Source organism: Hemiscyllium ocellatum, chromosome 7, assembly GCF_020745735.1.
Source record: "Hemiscyllium ocellatum isolate sHemOce1 chromosome 7, sHemOce1.pat.X.cur, whole genome shotgun sequence".
NCBI classification, from domain to species: domain Eukaryota; kingdom Metazoa; phylum Chordata; class Chondrichthyes; order Orectolobiformes; family Hemiscylliidae; genus Hemiscyllium; species Hemiscyllium ocellatum.
The window spans coordinates 66537897-66557135 of NC_083407.1; the positions used below are offsets into that span (position 1 = coordinate 66537897).

At 42.6% G+C, this 19239-nt stretch overlaps 1 protein-coding gene across 1 annotated transcript in view; it reads right to left on the reverse strand.

Annotated features, from left to right (window-relative positions):
- ola1 (Obg-like ATPase 1) overlaps positions 1-19239 on the reverse strand; it is a 225852-nt gene that overhangs the window by 166062 nt on the left and 40551 nt on the right. The window contains exon 4 of the mRNA XM_060827923.1: positions 2352-2479. Coding sequence (XP_060683906.1) covers positions 2352-2479 — 128 coding nt within the window. The remainder of the gene's footprint in view (positions 1-2351; positions 2480-19239) is intronic.

The window sequence follows — 19239 nt, forward strand, 5'->3', positions numbered from 1 at the left end:
TTTTCATGCTACCATTGATGGATGACAAGTGATCAGCATGCTTTTAGAATTTAAACGTTGTGCTGGGGGAGGGGACGGTGGCAGTGGGGTGGTTGTGCAGAGGGTGTGGAAGTGCCACTTAAGTGAGAACATGGACATTGTAGTCTTAGTCTTTAGATGAGTTTCATGCAATGTTCTGAAATTAATGCTGTATTTATTCCATACATAGATAGAGGTATGTAGCTTAACAAGCTCCCTTTATTTCCCCTTATTACTAAAATAATTTAATCGTGGTGGTTGCATGATCACCAAGTTGCTAACAAATATTGTGTGGCAAATTTGGTAAAACTTCTCAGTATATAGAAAGCTTACCCATATAGCAAACGGGGCAGCACAGTGGCTCACTGGTTAGCACTGCTGCCTCACAGCGCCAAGGACCCAGGTTCAATTCCAGCCTCGGGTGACTGTCTGTGTGGAGTTTACATGTTATCCTGGTGTCTGCGTGGATTTCCTCCGGGTTCTCCGGTTTCCTCCCACAATCCAAAGGTGTGCAGGTTAGGTGAATTGGTCATGCTGAATTGCCCATAGTATTCAGGGATGTGTAGGTTGGATGCATTGGTCAGGGGTAGATGTGAAGGGTTAGGCTGGGGGACTAAGTCTGGCTGCTTTGCTCTTCCGAGTGTTGCTCTTCAGAGGGTCACTGTAGACTTGTGCGGCCAATGGGCCTGTTTTCCATGCTGTAGGGATTCTATGATGAATTTATGACATTGTACACATTGTTTGTAAGACCATAACCATAAGACATGGGAGCAGAAGCAGGTCATTCAGCTCAAAGTCTGTTCTGCCATTCAGTGAGATCACGCTGATCTGATAATCCACAATTCCATGCTTCTACCTTTTGGCTGTATTCCCGGATTCTCTTCATGATTAAAAATCTCTCCGTCTCAGTCTCAAATATATTAAATAACCCATCCTTGACAATCCTCTGCAGCAATCAATTCCACCGATTCACTACCCTCGGGGCAGAAATTCTTCCTTGACACGTTCTTAAATGTGCGTCCTCTGGTCCTAGGATTTCCCACAAGGGGAAACAGCCTCCAAATATCCTTCCTGTCAATCTCCACAGAATTTTGTATATTTCATAAGGTCGGCTGTCAATTTTCTAAATTCCAATGAGTACCAACCCATCCTCTGTTATATTATTATAATAGAGGAATTGAATGTAGAAGCTAAGAGGTGCTTCTGCAGCTGTACAGGGCCCTGGTGAGACCACACCTGGAGTACTGTGTGCAGTTCTGGTCTCCAAATTTGAGGAAAGACATTCTGACTATTGAGGGAGTGCAGTGTAGGTTCACAAAGTCAATTCCTGGAATGGCGGGATTACCTTACACTGAAAGACTGAAGCGACTAGGCTTGTATACCCTTGAGTTTAGAAGACTGAGAGGGGATCTAATTGAGACATATAAGATTATGAAAGGATTGAACACTCTGGGAGCAGGAAACATGTTTCCGCTGATGGGTGAGTGCCGAACCAGAGGACACAGCTTAAAAATATGGGGTAGACCATTTAGGACAGAGATGAAGAGAAACTTCTTCACCCAGAGAGTGGTGGCTGTGTGGAATGCTCTGTCCCAGAGGGCAGTGGAGGCCCAGTCTGTGGATTCATTTAAGAAAGAGTTGGATAGAGCTCTCAAAGATAGTGGAATCAAGGCTTATGGAGATAAGGCAGGAAGAGGATACTAATTAGGAATGATCAGCCATGATCATATTGAATGGCGGTGCAGGCTCGAAGGGCTGAATGGCCTACTCCTGCACATATTGTCTATTATCTATAGGACAAGCCAAACAAAGAACAGCCAGGGAATTCCTAGAGACATGGCACTCATCCACAGATTCAATCAACAAACACATCGACCTGGACCCAATATACCAGCCACTGCAGCGGACAGCTGGAACGGACAACCAGAAGCGGCAGAGACAAACCACTATAAATGCTGGAGGAAACAACACAGAAGCGCTTCACAGGAGACTCCCAAGCACTGAGGATGTCACCTAGACAGGGGACGAAACATTTGCAAAACAAATTCCCAGCTCAGCGAACAGAACCACAACAACGAGCACCCGAGCTACAAATCTTCTCACAAACTTTGATAAAATTGCTCCTCATTATAGTCCAAAATGGTTAGTTCCTCATTCTGACACTGTCTTGTTTGGAGGAAACCTAGAATCCGAGGACAATGTCCTGCCTGTATCTTACCCTGTAAACACTTGAATTTACACAGGTGAGGAATAAAGATAAAATATAAACTTACATAATACTATTACCAATGACATTTCAAGTAATAATGAATTTCACTTGCAGCTATACATACTTGTAAGATGAAAGATAGCATCACATGCACTGATGTGAGAGAGGAAGGCATTTCCAAGGCCTTGACCAGCGTGGGCACCCTTCACAAGTCCTGCGATGTCAACCACATTAAGAAATGCCGGTACTTTACTGGAAAAGTTAATTAATAAAGTCAAAATTTCCTGTCATCTATATATCAGACTCACATCAAAAATGCTACAAAAAATCCAAAACCTAAAATATGCATATATTGAAAATATTTCCAATACAAGTCACAGAACTCACAAAAGGTCAGCGGAAGAGAGAGAAAGAGAAAGACGGCAAACAAGAAGAAATAGAAGCTAAAAACAAGGGACAGAGAGAGTAGTTAAATACACTTACTAGTCATATTGTCAGCAAATGTGATAATCAATTTCTCTACAGCAGTTTCACAAATCGCAACAAGATGGGTAACCAGTTGGGTTATTTGTGTTAGTTGTGAAATAAATTATATCAAAACACCAGAGCAATTTTGCTGCTCTACTGAAGTAGTGCCTGCTCAGTGGTCAGTTTGGACTTCTGCTTCATACTACATCCAACAATGCACGTTGATTTAACACTGAAAGTGGTGGCCTTGATTACACTGTCAATTTTTTAGTGCAGGACTTGAACATACAACTTACAAACTTAGTCTTAGCAAAGTCATGTTGACTTATCATCATGATATTGTGTTGCACATGGCTCCATCTTGTGCTGCCTTGTGAAATGAATGCAGATTGTTGATCACCTCAAACTCTTAAGTAATCACAGATCATTTCAACGTTGTTGTTCCTCCTTCTCATTGCTCATCTCTGGAGTCCCTTGCTCACAATGAAGGTTCACAAACAAGCAAAGAGTTGGAGAGCTTGAGATTGGACAAAAGCAAGGATCCTTGACAAGGTGAGTCATAAAACCAGATAATTAGTAGCTTGGGGGTTGGTTAGGGAGCAATAAGATTCAGAGGACAAGTCTTCCACAACCTTCCTTAGCTGAAAATCTCTATAGTTGGGTTAATAAGTTTGCAGGCAACATAAAGATTGGTGGAGTCATGCATGGCTTAGAAGGATACAGCAGGACATAGATCAGTTGCAGATAGAAGCTGAAACACGGTAGATGGATTTTAATCTGGGCATGAGGTGCTGCACTTAGGGAGATCAAATGTTAAAGAAATGTATGCAGTTAATGGCAGGACACAGAATTGCGTTATGTACAGAGGGATCTGTGGGTTCAATCTATAGCTCCCTGAAAGTACAACTATGTAGGGTAGTAAGGAAACCTACGCCTGCTAGCCTTGGTGAACACATTGAGTACAAGAGTCAGAATGTCATGTCAAGACTTTGGTTAGACTGCAATTAGAGAATTGCGCTCAATTCTGGTCACCACTTTACAGGAAGGATGTGTAGATTTAAGGGAGGATGCAGAAGAGGCTTACCAGGATGCTGCCTGGATTAGAGTATGAGATACAATAGAAAGCTAGAAAAACTGCGTTTGTTTTCTCTGGAGCAGCAGAAGCCGAGGTGGAGACTTAATAGAAGTCTATAAAATTATGAGATGTATAGATTAGATCGATAGACAGAATTTTTTCCCAGAGTTGAAATATCTAATTCTGACAGGCATGCATTTTAGGTTAGAAGGGGAGAAGTTCAAAGGGCAAGCCTTTTTTTAAAAAAGCAGAGTGGCAGGTGTCTGGAACATGCTATCAGGGATGGTGGTGGAAACATATGATAGGGGCTTTTAGATAAGCACATGAATATGCATGAAATGGAGGGATATTGAACAAGGGCAGGCAGAAGGAATTTAATTTAATTTGACATGTTCAGCACAACATTATGGGCCAAAAGGGCCCGTTCCTGCACTGTGCTGTTCCATGTCATAACCATGAAGATTAGAACATGTGGCACGAGTGAGGTTCAGGAAGCACGATTGGCAACAAGCAGGGGATCAAGTAGAAAGTTATCATATTTTTATTTCCTTCAAATTTTAGAATAAGGATATAAATATATTGCATTTACCATACAGGGATTTAGCAAAGTAATTCAACTTACAGGGCATAATCTTTTTGAAAAATCGTAATTAGGATGGTCCTACTGGACCCAAATACAGCTTTTACATTGATTTTAAGAGAAAAATGTTCATAGGAACAAAGGAATAGAGGAGGCCATCCAGCCTGTTGAGACTGCTGTGTCTTCAATGTAGTTATGGTTGGTCCAACATCAATGCCTTTCACTCATTCCATTCCCATAACCTTGTAAGCCACTGGTAATAAAAAAAATCTACCATCACTATTTTAAACCTATTCAAAAGCAGAGCCTCAACATCCCTCTTTGGCAGAGAGAATTCCAGAGGTTCACAATTCCATGAATAAAAAAAGTCCCATCTCAGACCTAAGTGGAATCTCCCTTATTTTTAAATATTGCTCCCCAGTTCTAGACTTCCCAACCAGAGAAAACATCTTACCTGCATCTACCCTGTCTGAAACCTGCAAAATACTAGAAGGAACAATGACATTCCCTCTCATTTTTCAAAACTACAGGATACAGGCCAAGTTTGCCCAATCTCTTTTCATAGCACATTCCCACTATTCTGCAAACAAGTTTAAATGAACTTTCACACACCCTGTGGCAATGATAACTTCCTGAGATAAGGAGCCTAAAACTGTACACATGGCTCCACATGTGGTCGATCTAGCCACCTATATAACTGAAGCAACAGTTTACTGCTCCTGTACTCAAATCCTCTTGTAATAATGGCAAACATTCCATTAACTCTCCTAATAGCTTACTGCACCTGGATGTTAGCCTTCAGTGATTTATAGGAGAAAGTGAGGACTGCAGATGCTGGAGTCCCAGAGTTGAAAAACATGGTGCTGGAAAAACACAGCAGGTCAGGCAGCATCCGAGAAGCACGAGAATCGACGTTTCGAATGTTGCCTGGCCTGCTGTGTTTTTGCAGCACCACATTTTTCAACTTCAGTGATTTATACACAAGGGCAGCTAGGTCCCTTTGCACATCTACACTTTCCGATCACCCACCACTTAAGAAATACTCCATACATACGCTCCTTCTACTTAAGTGGAGATTTTGTTTCTACACTTAATATTCCAGTTGGTATGTTGTAGCCCATTCCATAGGTCAGCCTTTTAAAATCAAACTATACCACGTCTATTTCTTCTCCTTTAACCAATTGGCAATATATTCAAAAAACTCCAAGTTCAAACATGAATTCCCATTCTCAAATCCATGCTGACTGTGCCTAATCAAATCATTATCATCAATCTGCTGTCTCTTTATCCCATCCTTTATAATAGAACGTAGAATTTTCCCTACTACTGGTATAATTAGCCATTTTCCAGCCCTCTGGGACCTTCTCTGACCTCAGTGATTCCTGAAAGATCACCACCAATGTCTCTAAGTATCTCCTTCAGAACTGAGGTGTAGTCCAACTGGTCCAGATGGTCTCAAAAATGAGTCAAGTTTTTTTTTCATAATTATGTATTGAGAATTGATTTATGTTACTCTAATAAATAATGTTATCTATTGTGATTATTTCCTACTTCTTTAACTTTTATGGTAAAGAATTACTAAAAGTAGAGCCTTAAGGCTAAAATCCTACCTGCAACAAACATGATAAGCAGAAAATTAAAGACTGAAATGAGAAATGATTTAAATTAGGAGATACCAAACTGTAGGTAAAAGATACCTCCTGGGAACTACAGGCTTGGCTTTAGGGTGTCACGGGTTCCCTCTCCTCTAAAAGTAGCAATAGTGAACATGGAGAAGAAATTCTTGTTGGACAGCTCTGGGTCACCTTTATTGTTTGCTCACCCTTTATTGCCACCAAACAATAAAGGTGAGGAAGCCCAGAGAGCTCTCTAAACCTTAGGAAAAACGGAGTAGCAACTGTAAAGCTGGTCTGAGCTCGGTGTACACTAAGTGTAACTCTGTGACTGATTACAGAAAAATCCAGGTGGTCACATAGCTGAGCCAAAAAGTTGGATGGCTGCTTTAAACTTCATAAAGTTATTTATACTCCTATCTGCTTGTTGTACAGCTCAGACATATTAGAACATTAAAATAAACAGCACAATAAAATACTGACATTTAACAATTTAGATGAAGACGCACTACATTAAAGTGGTTGAGGAAAATTGGATCAGCTTAGACTAATTAAATCCAATGTAGTACAAATACAGGCAAGATATATTGAGTAACTCCAGCAGCTGTCATCATGATATTCATGGTTTGTTCTGCCTTTAAAATAATATCAATGATCCGTAAACTCTCTTCTTGCCACCCGAAGTGTGGTGGATGCTGGGACAGCGAGTAAATTTAAGGAGGACCTAGATTTTTAACTGGTAATGGGTTGAAAGGTTATGAAGAGAAGGCAGAAAAATGGGGTGAGGAGCATATCAGCCACAATCTATTGGTGGAGCAGACTCGATGGGCTGAATAGCCTAATTCTGCTACTATGACTTATGAACATTACTACTTGTAAAGCTGGATAATCACATGAAATTAATATACATATGGTTAATATGAAGGAGTGACTTCTATTGATACCCTTGATGCAATTCAGGTGGCACAGTGGTAATGTCAATGGTGATCCAGAACCCCAGGCTAATGTTCTGAGGTTATGAGTTCAAATCCCATTGTGAATGGTGATGAGGACTGGTGATGCAGATGTTGAAATTTGAATTCATTTTTTAAAAATGTGAAATTAAGAAGCTAACATGTATCCACTGTTCACCATCACCAAACCTATCTTATTCACAAATGTCTGCCCCTTTTACTTGGCCTGGCCTATGTGACTCCAAATCCACTCAATGAGTCAACCAATCAATGTGGTTGACTCTTAGTTGTTTTTGGGTGATTAGTGCAATAATGCCAGACTAACCAGAAGTACTCACATCACAAATAAAAATAAAAATTTCAATCATCATAATTTCAACTACTTGTGATTGATTATGCAGGAAAGCATTTATGATTTTCATTGTTTTCCATGTTAGAAGATAAACTCTTTAATGAGAAGACCTGAAATTAAAACTAACTGCCTCTGATTTCATGTGAATAAATTGCACATGATTATTTGGAGACATTAAACACTAAACAATACATAACGTTCACGTGTTTGTGGCTTACTGTCAACATTCTGGGGCTTTCACCTCAGGGTGTCGATACTTGAACATTTTTCTCCCCCATCGTGCATTAAAAGAAGACAAAATTTTCATACTTTTATGCAAAACTATGATAGGTAAACCTAGAAGAAGAGACTTTAAAGATTGTATAATGGGTGATATTTTACTGGGTGTTTTTTTTTCGCTATTGTGACCTGGAGTCACAATAATTTTCCTGTGTTTAAATGGGCTCATAGCAGAAAACAGTTTGGAAAACACTTGCATAGGTACTTGACAGTACAACAGTAGAGTGCTCCAATACAAGAAGAGAAACACTGGTTTCTGTATTGGAGAATTCACAGATGGAATTTTACAGAAATATACAACTCAATTTGATTAAATGTTCAATATTACCAATGTTTGTTATTGCTTAATGAATATTCAAAGCAGATACATTAAATTTTGGAGTACTTGTCCCGCGCTCAACTATACAATATTTAATATCTACCTGTATGTGAATATCTCAGGTCTTCACTTTTGTCCAAAACTACTACAATGACATCATAGAAGACCACATACAGACAATCATTCTTTCCTTTTGTTTCTCAGTCAGAATTAACTTTGTCCTCATCAATGGTCAGTGTCAGTGTCTCCATGACAGCCTACAAAAACTCATCATTCCCCTTTTTGAGAAAAGGTGTAATGTTTACAGTTTTACATTCTTTTACCACCACTCCTATATCTAAAGGATTGAAAGATTATGATCAGAGTGTCTGCTACCTTCACCTTTGCTGCTCTCAAATACAGGACACAATTTGATTAGTATTTACTTGACCAAATTAGCAGTGCTGGATCTAGTCCTAGGGAATGAAGTGGGAGAACATCTGGGTAATCTTGAGCATAATAAACCATAATGAGTATTTATGATCAGAATTTGAAGACTACAGCAAAACAGGAATATTAATTGCCATAGCTTATTTCTGCACTCTAAAAATTCCACCTTAGTGTTGATTGTCTCTTAGTTACCCCACACATCTAAGTACCCTTTAGCAAAACCAGACGGGTAGGCAATCAGGAAATACAACCACTTCCATGGCCTAGTTCCTGCAACTATTAGTAGCCACTTTGTCCAAGTCCAGGAGGAGTCTCAGAAGGAAGTTCTCCTTCTTGCCTGCACCCACCCACGCCCAAGTAACACAGTCAATTCTTTTTTTTGGCAGGGGGCACTGCAACTTAGAAAAGTAGGGAATACAATTTAAATATTAATGGGGAAAATAAAGCACTTCATCCTTCGCAATGCCCATCAGCCACATTATGTGAACACATCCAAGTATAATTAACTAATCAACACCTAGGATGAGTTCAGCTTATTACATTCAACTACTGGATATTTAACAACCATTACCAGAACCTATTAGATATCCTCAATACAAATCAAATCAGTAACACTCACCATCTAAAACCTGGAATATCGATCTCGTCTTAATAACAGTGGTCAACTGTCATCAGTTGTTGTCAAAGTCCATCCTTGTAATGTCTTTTAGGGATGAGAAGAGCAATGTATTTGACTCTTAATTGCCCTCTGAAATGACTAAGCAAGTCGTTCAAATTAAGGAAAATTAAGGATTGACAACAAATGCTTGCTGTGGCAGAGACACCCACATCAAAATAATGAAGGAAAAAAAACCTTCTGTTACTTTCTCTTAAATCCAATGATTGATGAGAATACGAAATTTACTATCCCATCCACAATCTACATAAAGATGTTTCTGTCAGTGGCTTACACTAGAAGAGATTACAGAATAGGATGCAAATGCGTTGGTTTCAATCATGATAAGAACCCAGAACATAGTGACAACAGTGCTTCATTGAAATGGCCATAAAGTAGAAACCACTGATCTTGAAACAGTCTCTGTTGCAAACCAAAAGTCACGATGGCCTTTGCCTGTGATGTAATGACTCTATGACTGATGGGCACACGAAAGACCATGGTTTCAGGAAAATATCTAGTATGTAAAACCTAAACTCATTAAATTTGCTGACAGTAAATACTCATTATGGTTTATTATGTTCAAGATTACCCAGATGTTCTCCCACTGAAACACTTGCATTACTTCATTCCCTAGGACTAGATCCAGCACTGCTAATTTAGTCAAGTAAATACTAATTAATAATATTCTCCTATGCAGATGTTAGAAATTATTCTCCCTCCTTGCCCAATCTGCTGCAATCTCCTAGTCTGTATTAGGCCAATTAAAATCTCCTATTACTGCTGTATTATTTTTATAATTTCTAAAATTTGACACCAATATTATATTAATCAATTATTTTTCTTTTATCAAATTTTGGTGCATCTGCAATATATTCAATGGATGCTTGCCTCCCAATGTTTTATTTACCCTGTCCTTCTGCTCTGCATTTACGTTGTGATTCCCCCTTCAATCTGTTGAATTAGGTTGAATTCCACCACAAAGCACTTAGTATCATCTCCATGTGGACACTGTGCCTGAACAGGGCTAGATCAATCTCTGACTTGCAAAGGTATCACCTACTCCATAATTAGTTTCACTATCTGGAGGTTCTTCCTTCATTATCACACTTTCAGCCAAGCATTCATCCCTGCTATATTATTTCTTCAATGACAAGCACACAGCTCTGGGGGTAATCTAGGAGATTGACAACTTTGCGATCCTATCCTTTAAATCAAGGTTTTGGTTAAGGAAAAGTCAATGTAGGTCAGCAAACACAGGGGTGATAGGTGAATAGTACTTGCTGCAAATTAGGATACAGACAGCAAACCTTTGGATTAGCTCATTTTCACAAGATTGAGGATGTGAATCTCTAGAATAGTATTGTACATCAGGAAAAGTTTCAAAAGCAAATGAGGTGAGGTAGCCAATGAAATGAGCAATGTTAGAGAGCTGAAAGTAGGCAGACTTAGTGGAAGAGAGGAAATGGGTTTGGATACTCAGCAGCATCGAATAGGAATCAATGGCAAGAGAGTAGAGCCTGGTGAGAATGTTATCAATCTTTCCTATGTTCAACTGAAGAGAGTTTGCTCTCCATCTATAACTAGTTGTCCAAAATGCAGAAAGACTTCTTAAAAGACACTGGAGAAGTTGAGAGGGGTGATGAAAAGTTAGAACTGGGTTTGTCAATGAAAATGTGGAACCTGATAGCTGTTAACAGCTAACCCGAGAATGCAAGTTTTTTTTTTAAAAAAAGGGTTTTGCGATTTACACATGAAAGAAGTGAAACTATCACTGTATTCTAACAGATGAAAGGCTTAACAGACAATCAATTTTTCAATGTATAATTTCAGTTACATCACACTGCAAATTTTTGCTATAAATTCAGAGTTACGATCTGAATTACGATCGAGCCCTCCACAATCACCTGATGAAGGAGCGTCGCTCTGAAAGCTAGTGTGCTTCCAAATAAACCTGTTGGGACTATAACCTGCTGTTGTGTGATTCTTAACTTTGTACACCCCAATCCAACACCGGCATCTCCAAATCAGGAATAATTGGAAAAGGCCAAGATTTAATCATGGGAAACTGCAGCGTAGCAAAGTATTGACGGAGACTCTCTGGCTACAATTCAATATGTAAGAGTGAAATTGAGTTAGGTTAGTCCCTCACAGCTGGTCATAGAGGAGGGCATTGTAAAAGGACCATTCAATCACCATGAAAAATTCTGCAGACAGGTAGAAGGGAGAGAATAATCTGTTATGGTAGCAGTCATACAAGATTTAACATGACTTTGATTTAGGCAGTTTCAACATTATGACTAAAATAAAAGCTTGGCTGAGAAAATGAAAAGAAAATTGGCATGAATTTGAAAACACCGAAGAACTTGAAGAGACACATAGGTTAAAAATGGGGTATTGAGAAGGGCAGAGGGATCATTGATGTGATTTTTCAGGAGAGGTTGACCACAGACATTTTGAAATGGAAAATTACAGTACCTATGGAGATTAAACCAATAACAATGTGAGCTCACTTTGTGACAGCAAGTACACAAGCTTCTCACACTAGTGTACATGACGTGGAGGAGGGAAAAAGAACAAGGGAGTCCAAAAGGAAGGAAAAGGAATGGTTAAGCAGATCAACAGCTGCAGAGATACAATCATACAAATTAAGAATGGGAGTAGACTATTCAGTAAGATCATGACTGATTCAATTGTGACCTCAAATCCACATTCTGATTAATCTCTGATAACCATTCACCCTTTTGCTTAACCAGGATTTGTCTACTTCTCTCTTAAAGCCATTCTGGGACATTGCATCCATCGTTTTTATAGAAAATGACAATTCCAAAGACTCATGAACCTGTAATAAAAAAATTTGCAGAATTTGTTTTAAATGCACACCCTCAGTTCCAGATTCACCCATAATGGGAAACATCCTCTCCATATCTACCTTATCAAGAACCTGAAGGGTCATACACATTTCAACCAGGTCACCTCTTACTCTTCTAAATTCCAACAGATTCAAACCTAGCCTGTCCAACCATACCTCATAAAACAACCTTCTATTAGTCCTTCTCAGAATATTGACATCCTTCCTTAAATAAGATGACCAATACTGTGCACAGTGCTCCAGCTGCAATCTCACTAGTGCCCTATAAAACTGAGGTATGATACCCAAACTCTTACATTCAATTTCACTCATGATTAATGACAATATTCTATAAGACTTCATAATTACTTAAATTACCATAAGATTAGTAGGTCAGTGTGGCACATGTGGTCCTTCTGCATTTTAGAAGTCTACACCTCTTACCATTTAGATACATCTCAGTATTTAGACAATCACAGTGGAGACAACAGCCAAATGGCATTGCCATTAGACTGGTAATGTGGGGACCTGTAGTGTCCTGGAAACCAGAGTTTGAATCTCACCACAGCAGATGGGAGAAATGGAATTCTGCAAAAATCTAGAATTACAAGTCTAAAGACAACCATGAAACCATTGTCAATTTTGATAAGTAACCATATGGTTCACTAACATCCTGTATGGAACAAAATTGCCATCCTTATCTGGTTGGTTCACGTGACTCCACACTCTTAACTGCCCTTTGAAACGATCTAAAAATCTACTCAGTTGTATCCAAAGGCAAGTAGGGATGCATAATAAATGCTGGCCTAGACAACATCCACATCCCACAAGTAAATTTTAAAAATGTTTTTTTAAATTCTGTGTCAAAATGGACAATTTCACGTTTTCCCACGGTATATTCCATTTGCCACATCTTTAGTCCATTCATCCTAACTATATATTTGCATAGCCTCTCTGCCATCTTCACAACTTACTTTCCTACTTAACTATGTGTCATCAACAAACTTGGCAACCACACCTTACGTCCTTTCAGCCAAGTCATATTGAGTTCCCAGCACACCACTCACGTTGTTAACTTGAAAATTCCCAATTATATCTTCCTGTGAACCAGTCAGTCAATCTTATATCCATGCCAATATACTACCTCCTATACTATGAACTTTTATTTTATGCAGTAACCTTTGATGTGGTACTTTATCCAATGCCATCTTGAAGTTGAAAGTACAGTACATTCACCACATCTTTATCCTCAGCACATTATCACCTCCATGAACTCCCAAAGCATCGGTCAAATATGATTTCCCTTTCTAAATATCATATTGACTCTACCCAACACCTTGAAAGTATGTAAGTAACCTATAACTTCCAACTTTTTCTCTATGATAACAGTTAAACTAACTGGCCTGTAGTTTCCTGCTTTCTGTCTCCCTCCCCTTTTATATTTGCTATATTCTAATCTCAGGGAACCATCCCCAAATCAATAAGTTTTAGAAAATTAAAATCACGATCAACTACCTCACGAGCCATTTCTTTTAAGACCCTACGGTGAAGTTCATCAGGACCAGGTGCTTAACAGCCTGCAGTTCCAACAATTTATTCTGTACCTTTTTGATGAATGTGATTTTCAGGAGTTCATCCCTCCCTTACATCTATTGATTTATCTCTGCTTATGAGATGTTGCTTGTAACTTTAGTGAAGACCAATACAAAATGCCTATTCATTGCATCTGCTGTCTCCTTTTTTATGAATTTCTCAGACACACTTTCCATATGATCATTTTAGAAACTCTTACTAAATTTTTTATAGTTATGGCTAGCTTTCTCCCAATATTTCCACCCGTATTAAATATATTTACAAAAAAATTAGCAATTTTTTTTTACTTTACAAACATATAAAATAATTGAAAAAAAATCAAAAATATCAGTATAATAAAAAGAAAAAAAAACACAAATTACAATACAACTATCATCTACTAACTACTAACCTACTCTATAATACAAAACAAGCCCTAACACTGTGCAAAGTAACACCAACAAAAAAAGCAAAAAAAAACACAAAATACAGAACAGCTATGCTCGGCGCAAGGCTCCCAAACAAAGGAACAGGAGCATTGTATACATACCCATATTAACTCGGGAGACCCCCTCTAGGGCCCAGGGTTTGGCAAATCTAATCATCCTGGTTAAACAAATGCCCTAGTTAAGATAACTGATAAACCTATATCCAAATAACTCAAATAGGGCTGCCATGTCTTATAAAAATTGTCTGTTGTGTGGTGCACCATGATTGTGAAAACGTTCAAGGGAACGTGCTCCAGAATTAATTTCTGCCATCCCAGCAAGCCCGGCGGGTTCTCAGACACCCAATTCATCAGAATATTCTTCCGTGCACAGTGTGCAAGAATATTAAATAGTTTCTTCCCATGCCTAGCCAAAAGTGGTAAATTTGGTAGACCTAAGAGGAGAGATATCGGGTCTACTTTGACTTCAGTCCTCAATACCCTCCCTATCTCTCCCGCCACAGCACTCCAATAAACACAGAGTCTGTGGCATGTCCAGAAGCAATGGGTAAGGATACCTACACTTATTTTACATTTGGGACACACTGAAGATACCCCTATTCTAAACTTTGCCAGATGGTCTGGTGCCAGATGAACCCTGTGCAGAACTTCTAACTGCGTAGCGCATGTCCTGTTCCAGATTGAGATCTTGTGAGTATTATCCCATATGTTCTCCCAAGTTTCATAAGAGATCTCCACTCCCAGCTCTTGCTCCCAGTCCTCTCATAACCGGTTAATATCCTGCCAAGCCCTGCCACCCAGCAGGCGGTACAGGTCACTAACCAAAAGGGTGCTTGTGGAGCGTAGCAACAACCTCTCTGTATTGGGCTAATAGAGTTTAGTGAGAAGTGTAGTCTTCTTCTGGATGAAATCCCTAACAGGAAAAAAAACGGAAAGGTCTCTGCTGGGCAACACATATTTGCGGCTCAGTTGCTCAAAAGACATCACACCCTCCCCCTCAAACAAGTCTCCCAAACTAGAAATTCCTCTCGCTGCCCATAGTTTGAATCCTGAGTCCATCATCCCTGGTCGGAACCCTGGCATGCCAACTGTAGGTGTAAGTGGTGAAGTCTTGGATAAACAACCCTCACTCTGACGCATCGCCCTCCATGCCTTGACTGTACTAATGACAATGGGGTTCCGGCAGTGGTCCATAACTGGCCTCATCTAATCCATGAACAATAAGTTAATAAGAGGGCACTTTGCATGGGAGGCCTCAGTATCCAGCCATATTGAGTTTGGTTCGTTACCTACCCAATCGCAGACAAAGGACAGCAGGGAACTCAATTGATACCCCCTGATGTCTGGGAAATCAATTCCTCCCCCTCCCCCTCATCTCCCAGACCATCCAGGACCTCATCACCTCAGGGGATCTCCCATCCACCGCCTCCAACCTCATAGTCCCACAACCCCGCACCGCCCGTTTCTACCTCCTGCCCAAAATCCACAAACCTGCCTGCCCCGGCCGACACATTGGGGCAGGAGCAGGCTGAGACACCGAACTCATCTCCCAATACCTCGACACGGTCCTGTCCCCTTTAGTCCAAGAACTCCCCACCTACGTTCAGGACACCACCCACGCCCTCCACCTCCTCCAGGATTTTCGCTTCCCCGGTCCCCAACGCCTTATTTTCACTATGGACATCCAGTCCCTGTACACCTCCATCCCCCATCACGAAGGACTCAAAGCCCTCCGCTTCTTCCTTTCCCGCCGCACCAACCAGTACCCTTCCACTGACACCCTCCTTCGACTGACTGAACTGGTCCTCACCCTGAATAACTTCTCTTTTCAATCCTCCCACTTCCTCCAAACTAAAGGAGTTGCCATGGGCACCCGCATGGGCCCCAGCTATGCCTGCCTCTTCGTAGGATATGTAGAACAGTCCATCTTCCGCAACTACGCTGGCACCACCCTCCACCTTTTCCTCCGCTACATCGATGACTGTATCGGTGCTGCCTCGTGCTCCCACGAGGAGGTTGAACAGTTCATCAACTTTACTAACACCTTCCATCCTGACCTGAAATTCACCTGGACTGTCTCAGACTCCTCCCTCCCCTTCCTAGACCTTTCCTTCTCTATCTCGGGCGACCGACTCAACACAGACATCTATTATAAACCGACTGACTCCCACAGCTACCTGGACTACACCTCCTCCCACCCTGCCCCCTGTAAAAACGCCATCCCATATTCCCAATTCCTTCGTCTCCGCCGCATCTGCTCCCAGGAGGACCAGTTCCAACACCGCACAGCCCAGATGGCCTCCTTCTTCAAGGACCGCAGATTCCCCCCAGACGTGATCGACGATGCCCTCCACCGCATCTCCTCCACTTCCCGCTCCTCCGCCCTTGAGCCCCACTCCTCCAACCGCCACCAAGACAGAACCCCACTGGTTCTCACCTACCACCCCACCAACCTCCGCATACAACGTATCATCCGCCGCCATTTCTGCCACCTCCAAATGGACCCCACCACCAAGGATATATTTCCCTCCCCTCCCCTATCAGTGTTCCGCAAGGACCACTCCCTTCGTGACTCCCTCGTCAGAACCACACCCCCCACCAACCCAACCTCCACCCCCGGCACCTTCCCCTGCAACCGCAGGAAATGTAAAACTTGCGCCCACACCTCCACACTCACTTCCCTCCAAGGCCCCAAGGGATCCTTCCATATCCGCCACAAGTTCACCTGCACCTCCACAAACATCATCTATTGCATCCGCTGCACCCGATGTGGCCTCCTCTATATTGGTGAGACAGGCTGCTTACTTGCGGAACGCTTCAGAGAACACCTCCGGGCCGCCCGGACCAACCAACCCAATCACCCCGTGGCTCAACACTTTAACTCTCCCTCCCACTCCACCGAGGACATGCAGGTCCTTGGACTCCTCCACCGGCAGAACATAACAACACGACGGCTGGAGGAGGAGCGCCTCATCTTCCGCCTGGGAACCCTCCAACCACAAGGTATGAATTCAGATTTCTCCAGTTTCCTCATTTCCCCTCCCCCCACCTTGTCTCAGTCGGTTCCCTCAACTCAGCACCGCCCTCCTAACCTGCAATCCTCTTCCTGACCTCTCCGCCCCCACCCCACTCCGGCCTATCACCCTCACCTTGACCTCCTTCCACCTATCTCACCTCCATCGCCCCTCCCCCAAGTCCCTCCTCCCTATCTTTTATCTTAGCCTGCTTGGCTACTCTCTCTCATTCCTGATGAAGGGCTTATGCTGGAAATGTCAAATTCTCTATTCCTGAGATGCTGCCTGGCCTGCTGTGCTTTGACCAGCAACACATTTGCAGCTGTGATCTCCAGCATCTGCAGACCTCATTTTTTACTCCCCCTCCTTGAGGCAACTGCAATTTAGTAAGTTTGATGAGGGGCCACCCATGATGCCAGACAAAGAAACCAAACCATCCCATAAGCTTCCGCAGCGTTGACCTGGGAAACATTATAGGGAGCATACACATGGGATAAAGCAAACGAGGAAGAACATTCATCCTAATGAGAGATATTCGGCCCAGCCATGAAATTGGAAGAGCCTCCCATCTCTGGAGATCTCGCCTAATATTGTCGAGCAAATGAGCAAAGTTAGTCCGAAATAACCGATCAAACTTGGGGTAATAAAAATGCCTAGGTACTGGAACCCTGCCCGTGACCACTTAAAAGGGAACTTAGAGCCACCTTCAACTTCTGGCACATCCTTAAAATGTTCCCCAAAGGCATAGCCTCCGATTTTGTAAAGTTAATCTTATATCCTGAAATAGCCCCAAATGAATTGATACATTGTATCAAATGGGGTACGAAGATGATCGGGTTCGATAACAGAAGGACATCATCCGCGTACAGTGTAGTCTTGTGTGCCTTTGAGCCCACTTCCGGAGCGGATATGTGGACATTCTGACGAATAGCCTTTGCCAGCGGCTCTATCATCAACGTAAACAACAATAGTGAGAGGAGGCAGCCTCGCCGACTACCCCTACCAAGTCTAAAATTCCCAGACTTCACCCAGTTGGTGATGACCGCCACCAGATGGTGACGATATAAAGACTCCACCCAACCCAAACGGTTCTAAGACATAAAAAAGATACAGCTGAAAATGTGTTGCTGGTCAAAGCACAGCAGGCCAGGCAGCATCTCAGGAATAGAGAATTCGACGTTTCGAGCATAAGCCCTTCATCAGTAATGAGAGAGAGTAGCCAAGCAGGCTAAGATAAAAGGTAGGGAGGAGGGACTTGGGGGAAGGGCGATGGAGGTGGGATAGGTGGAAGGAGGTCAAGGTGAGGGTGATAGGCCGGAGTGGGGTGGGGGGCGGAGAGGTCAGGAAGAAGATTGCAGGTTAGGAGGGCGGTGCTGAATTAAGGGAACCGACTGAGACAAGGTGGGGGGAGGGGAAATGAGGAAACTGGAGAAATCTGAATTCATACCTTGTGTTTGGAGGGTTCCCAGGCGGAAGATGAGGCGCTCCTCCTCCAGCCGTCATGTTGTTATGTTCTGCCGGTGGAGGAGTCCAAGGACCTGCATGTCCTCGGTGGAGTGGGAGGGAGAGTTAAAGTGTTGAGCCACGAGGTGGTTGGGTTGGTTGGTCCGGGCGTCCCAGAGGTGTTCTCTAAAGCGTTCCACAAGTAAGCGGCCTGTCTCACCAATATAGAGGAGGCCACATCGGGTGCAGCGGATGCAATAGATGATGTGTGTGGAGGTACAGGTGAACTTGTGGCGGATATGGAAGGATCCCTTGGGGCCTTGGAGGGAAGTGAGTGTGGAGGTGTGGGCGCAAGTTTTACATTTCCTGCGGTTGCAGGGGAAGGTGCCGGGGGTGGAGGTTGGGTTGGTGGGGGATGTGGATCTGACGAGGGAGACACGAAGGGAGTGGTCCTTGCGGAACGCTGATAGGGGAGGGGAGGGAAATATATCCTTGGTGGTGGGGTCCGTTTGGAGGTGGCGGAAATGACGGCGGATGATACGTTGTATGCGGAGGTTGGTGGGGTGGTAGGTGAGAACCAGTTGGGTTCTGTCTTGGTGGCGATTGGAGGAGCGGGGCTCAAGGGCGGAGGAGCGGGAAGTGGAGGAGATGCGGTGGAGGGCATCGTCGATCACGTCTGGGGGGAATCTGCGGTCCTTGAAGAAGGAGGCCATCTGGGCTGTGCGGTGTTGGAACTGGTCCTCCTGGGAGCAGATGCGGCGGAGACGAAGGAATTGGGAATATGGGATGGCGTTTTTGCAGGGGGCAGGGTGGGAGGAGGTGTAGTCCAGTGCAGGGGGCAGGGTGGGAGGAGTACCACCCAGTCAAATGCTTTCTCTGCATCTAAGGAAATCACCAACCCCTGAATCGAGCTTGCTGACAAACTTGGACCACATTCAGCAACCTTCTAATATTATCAGAG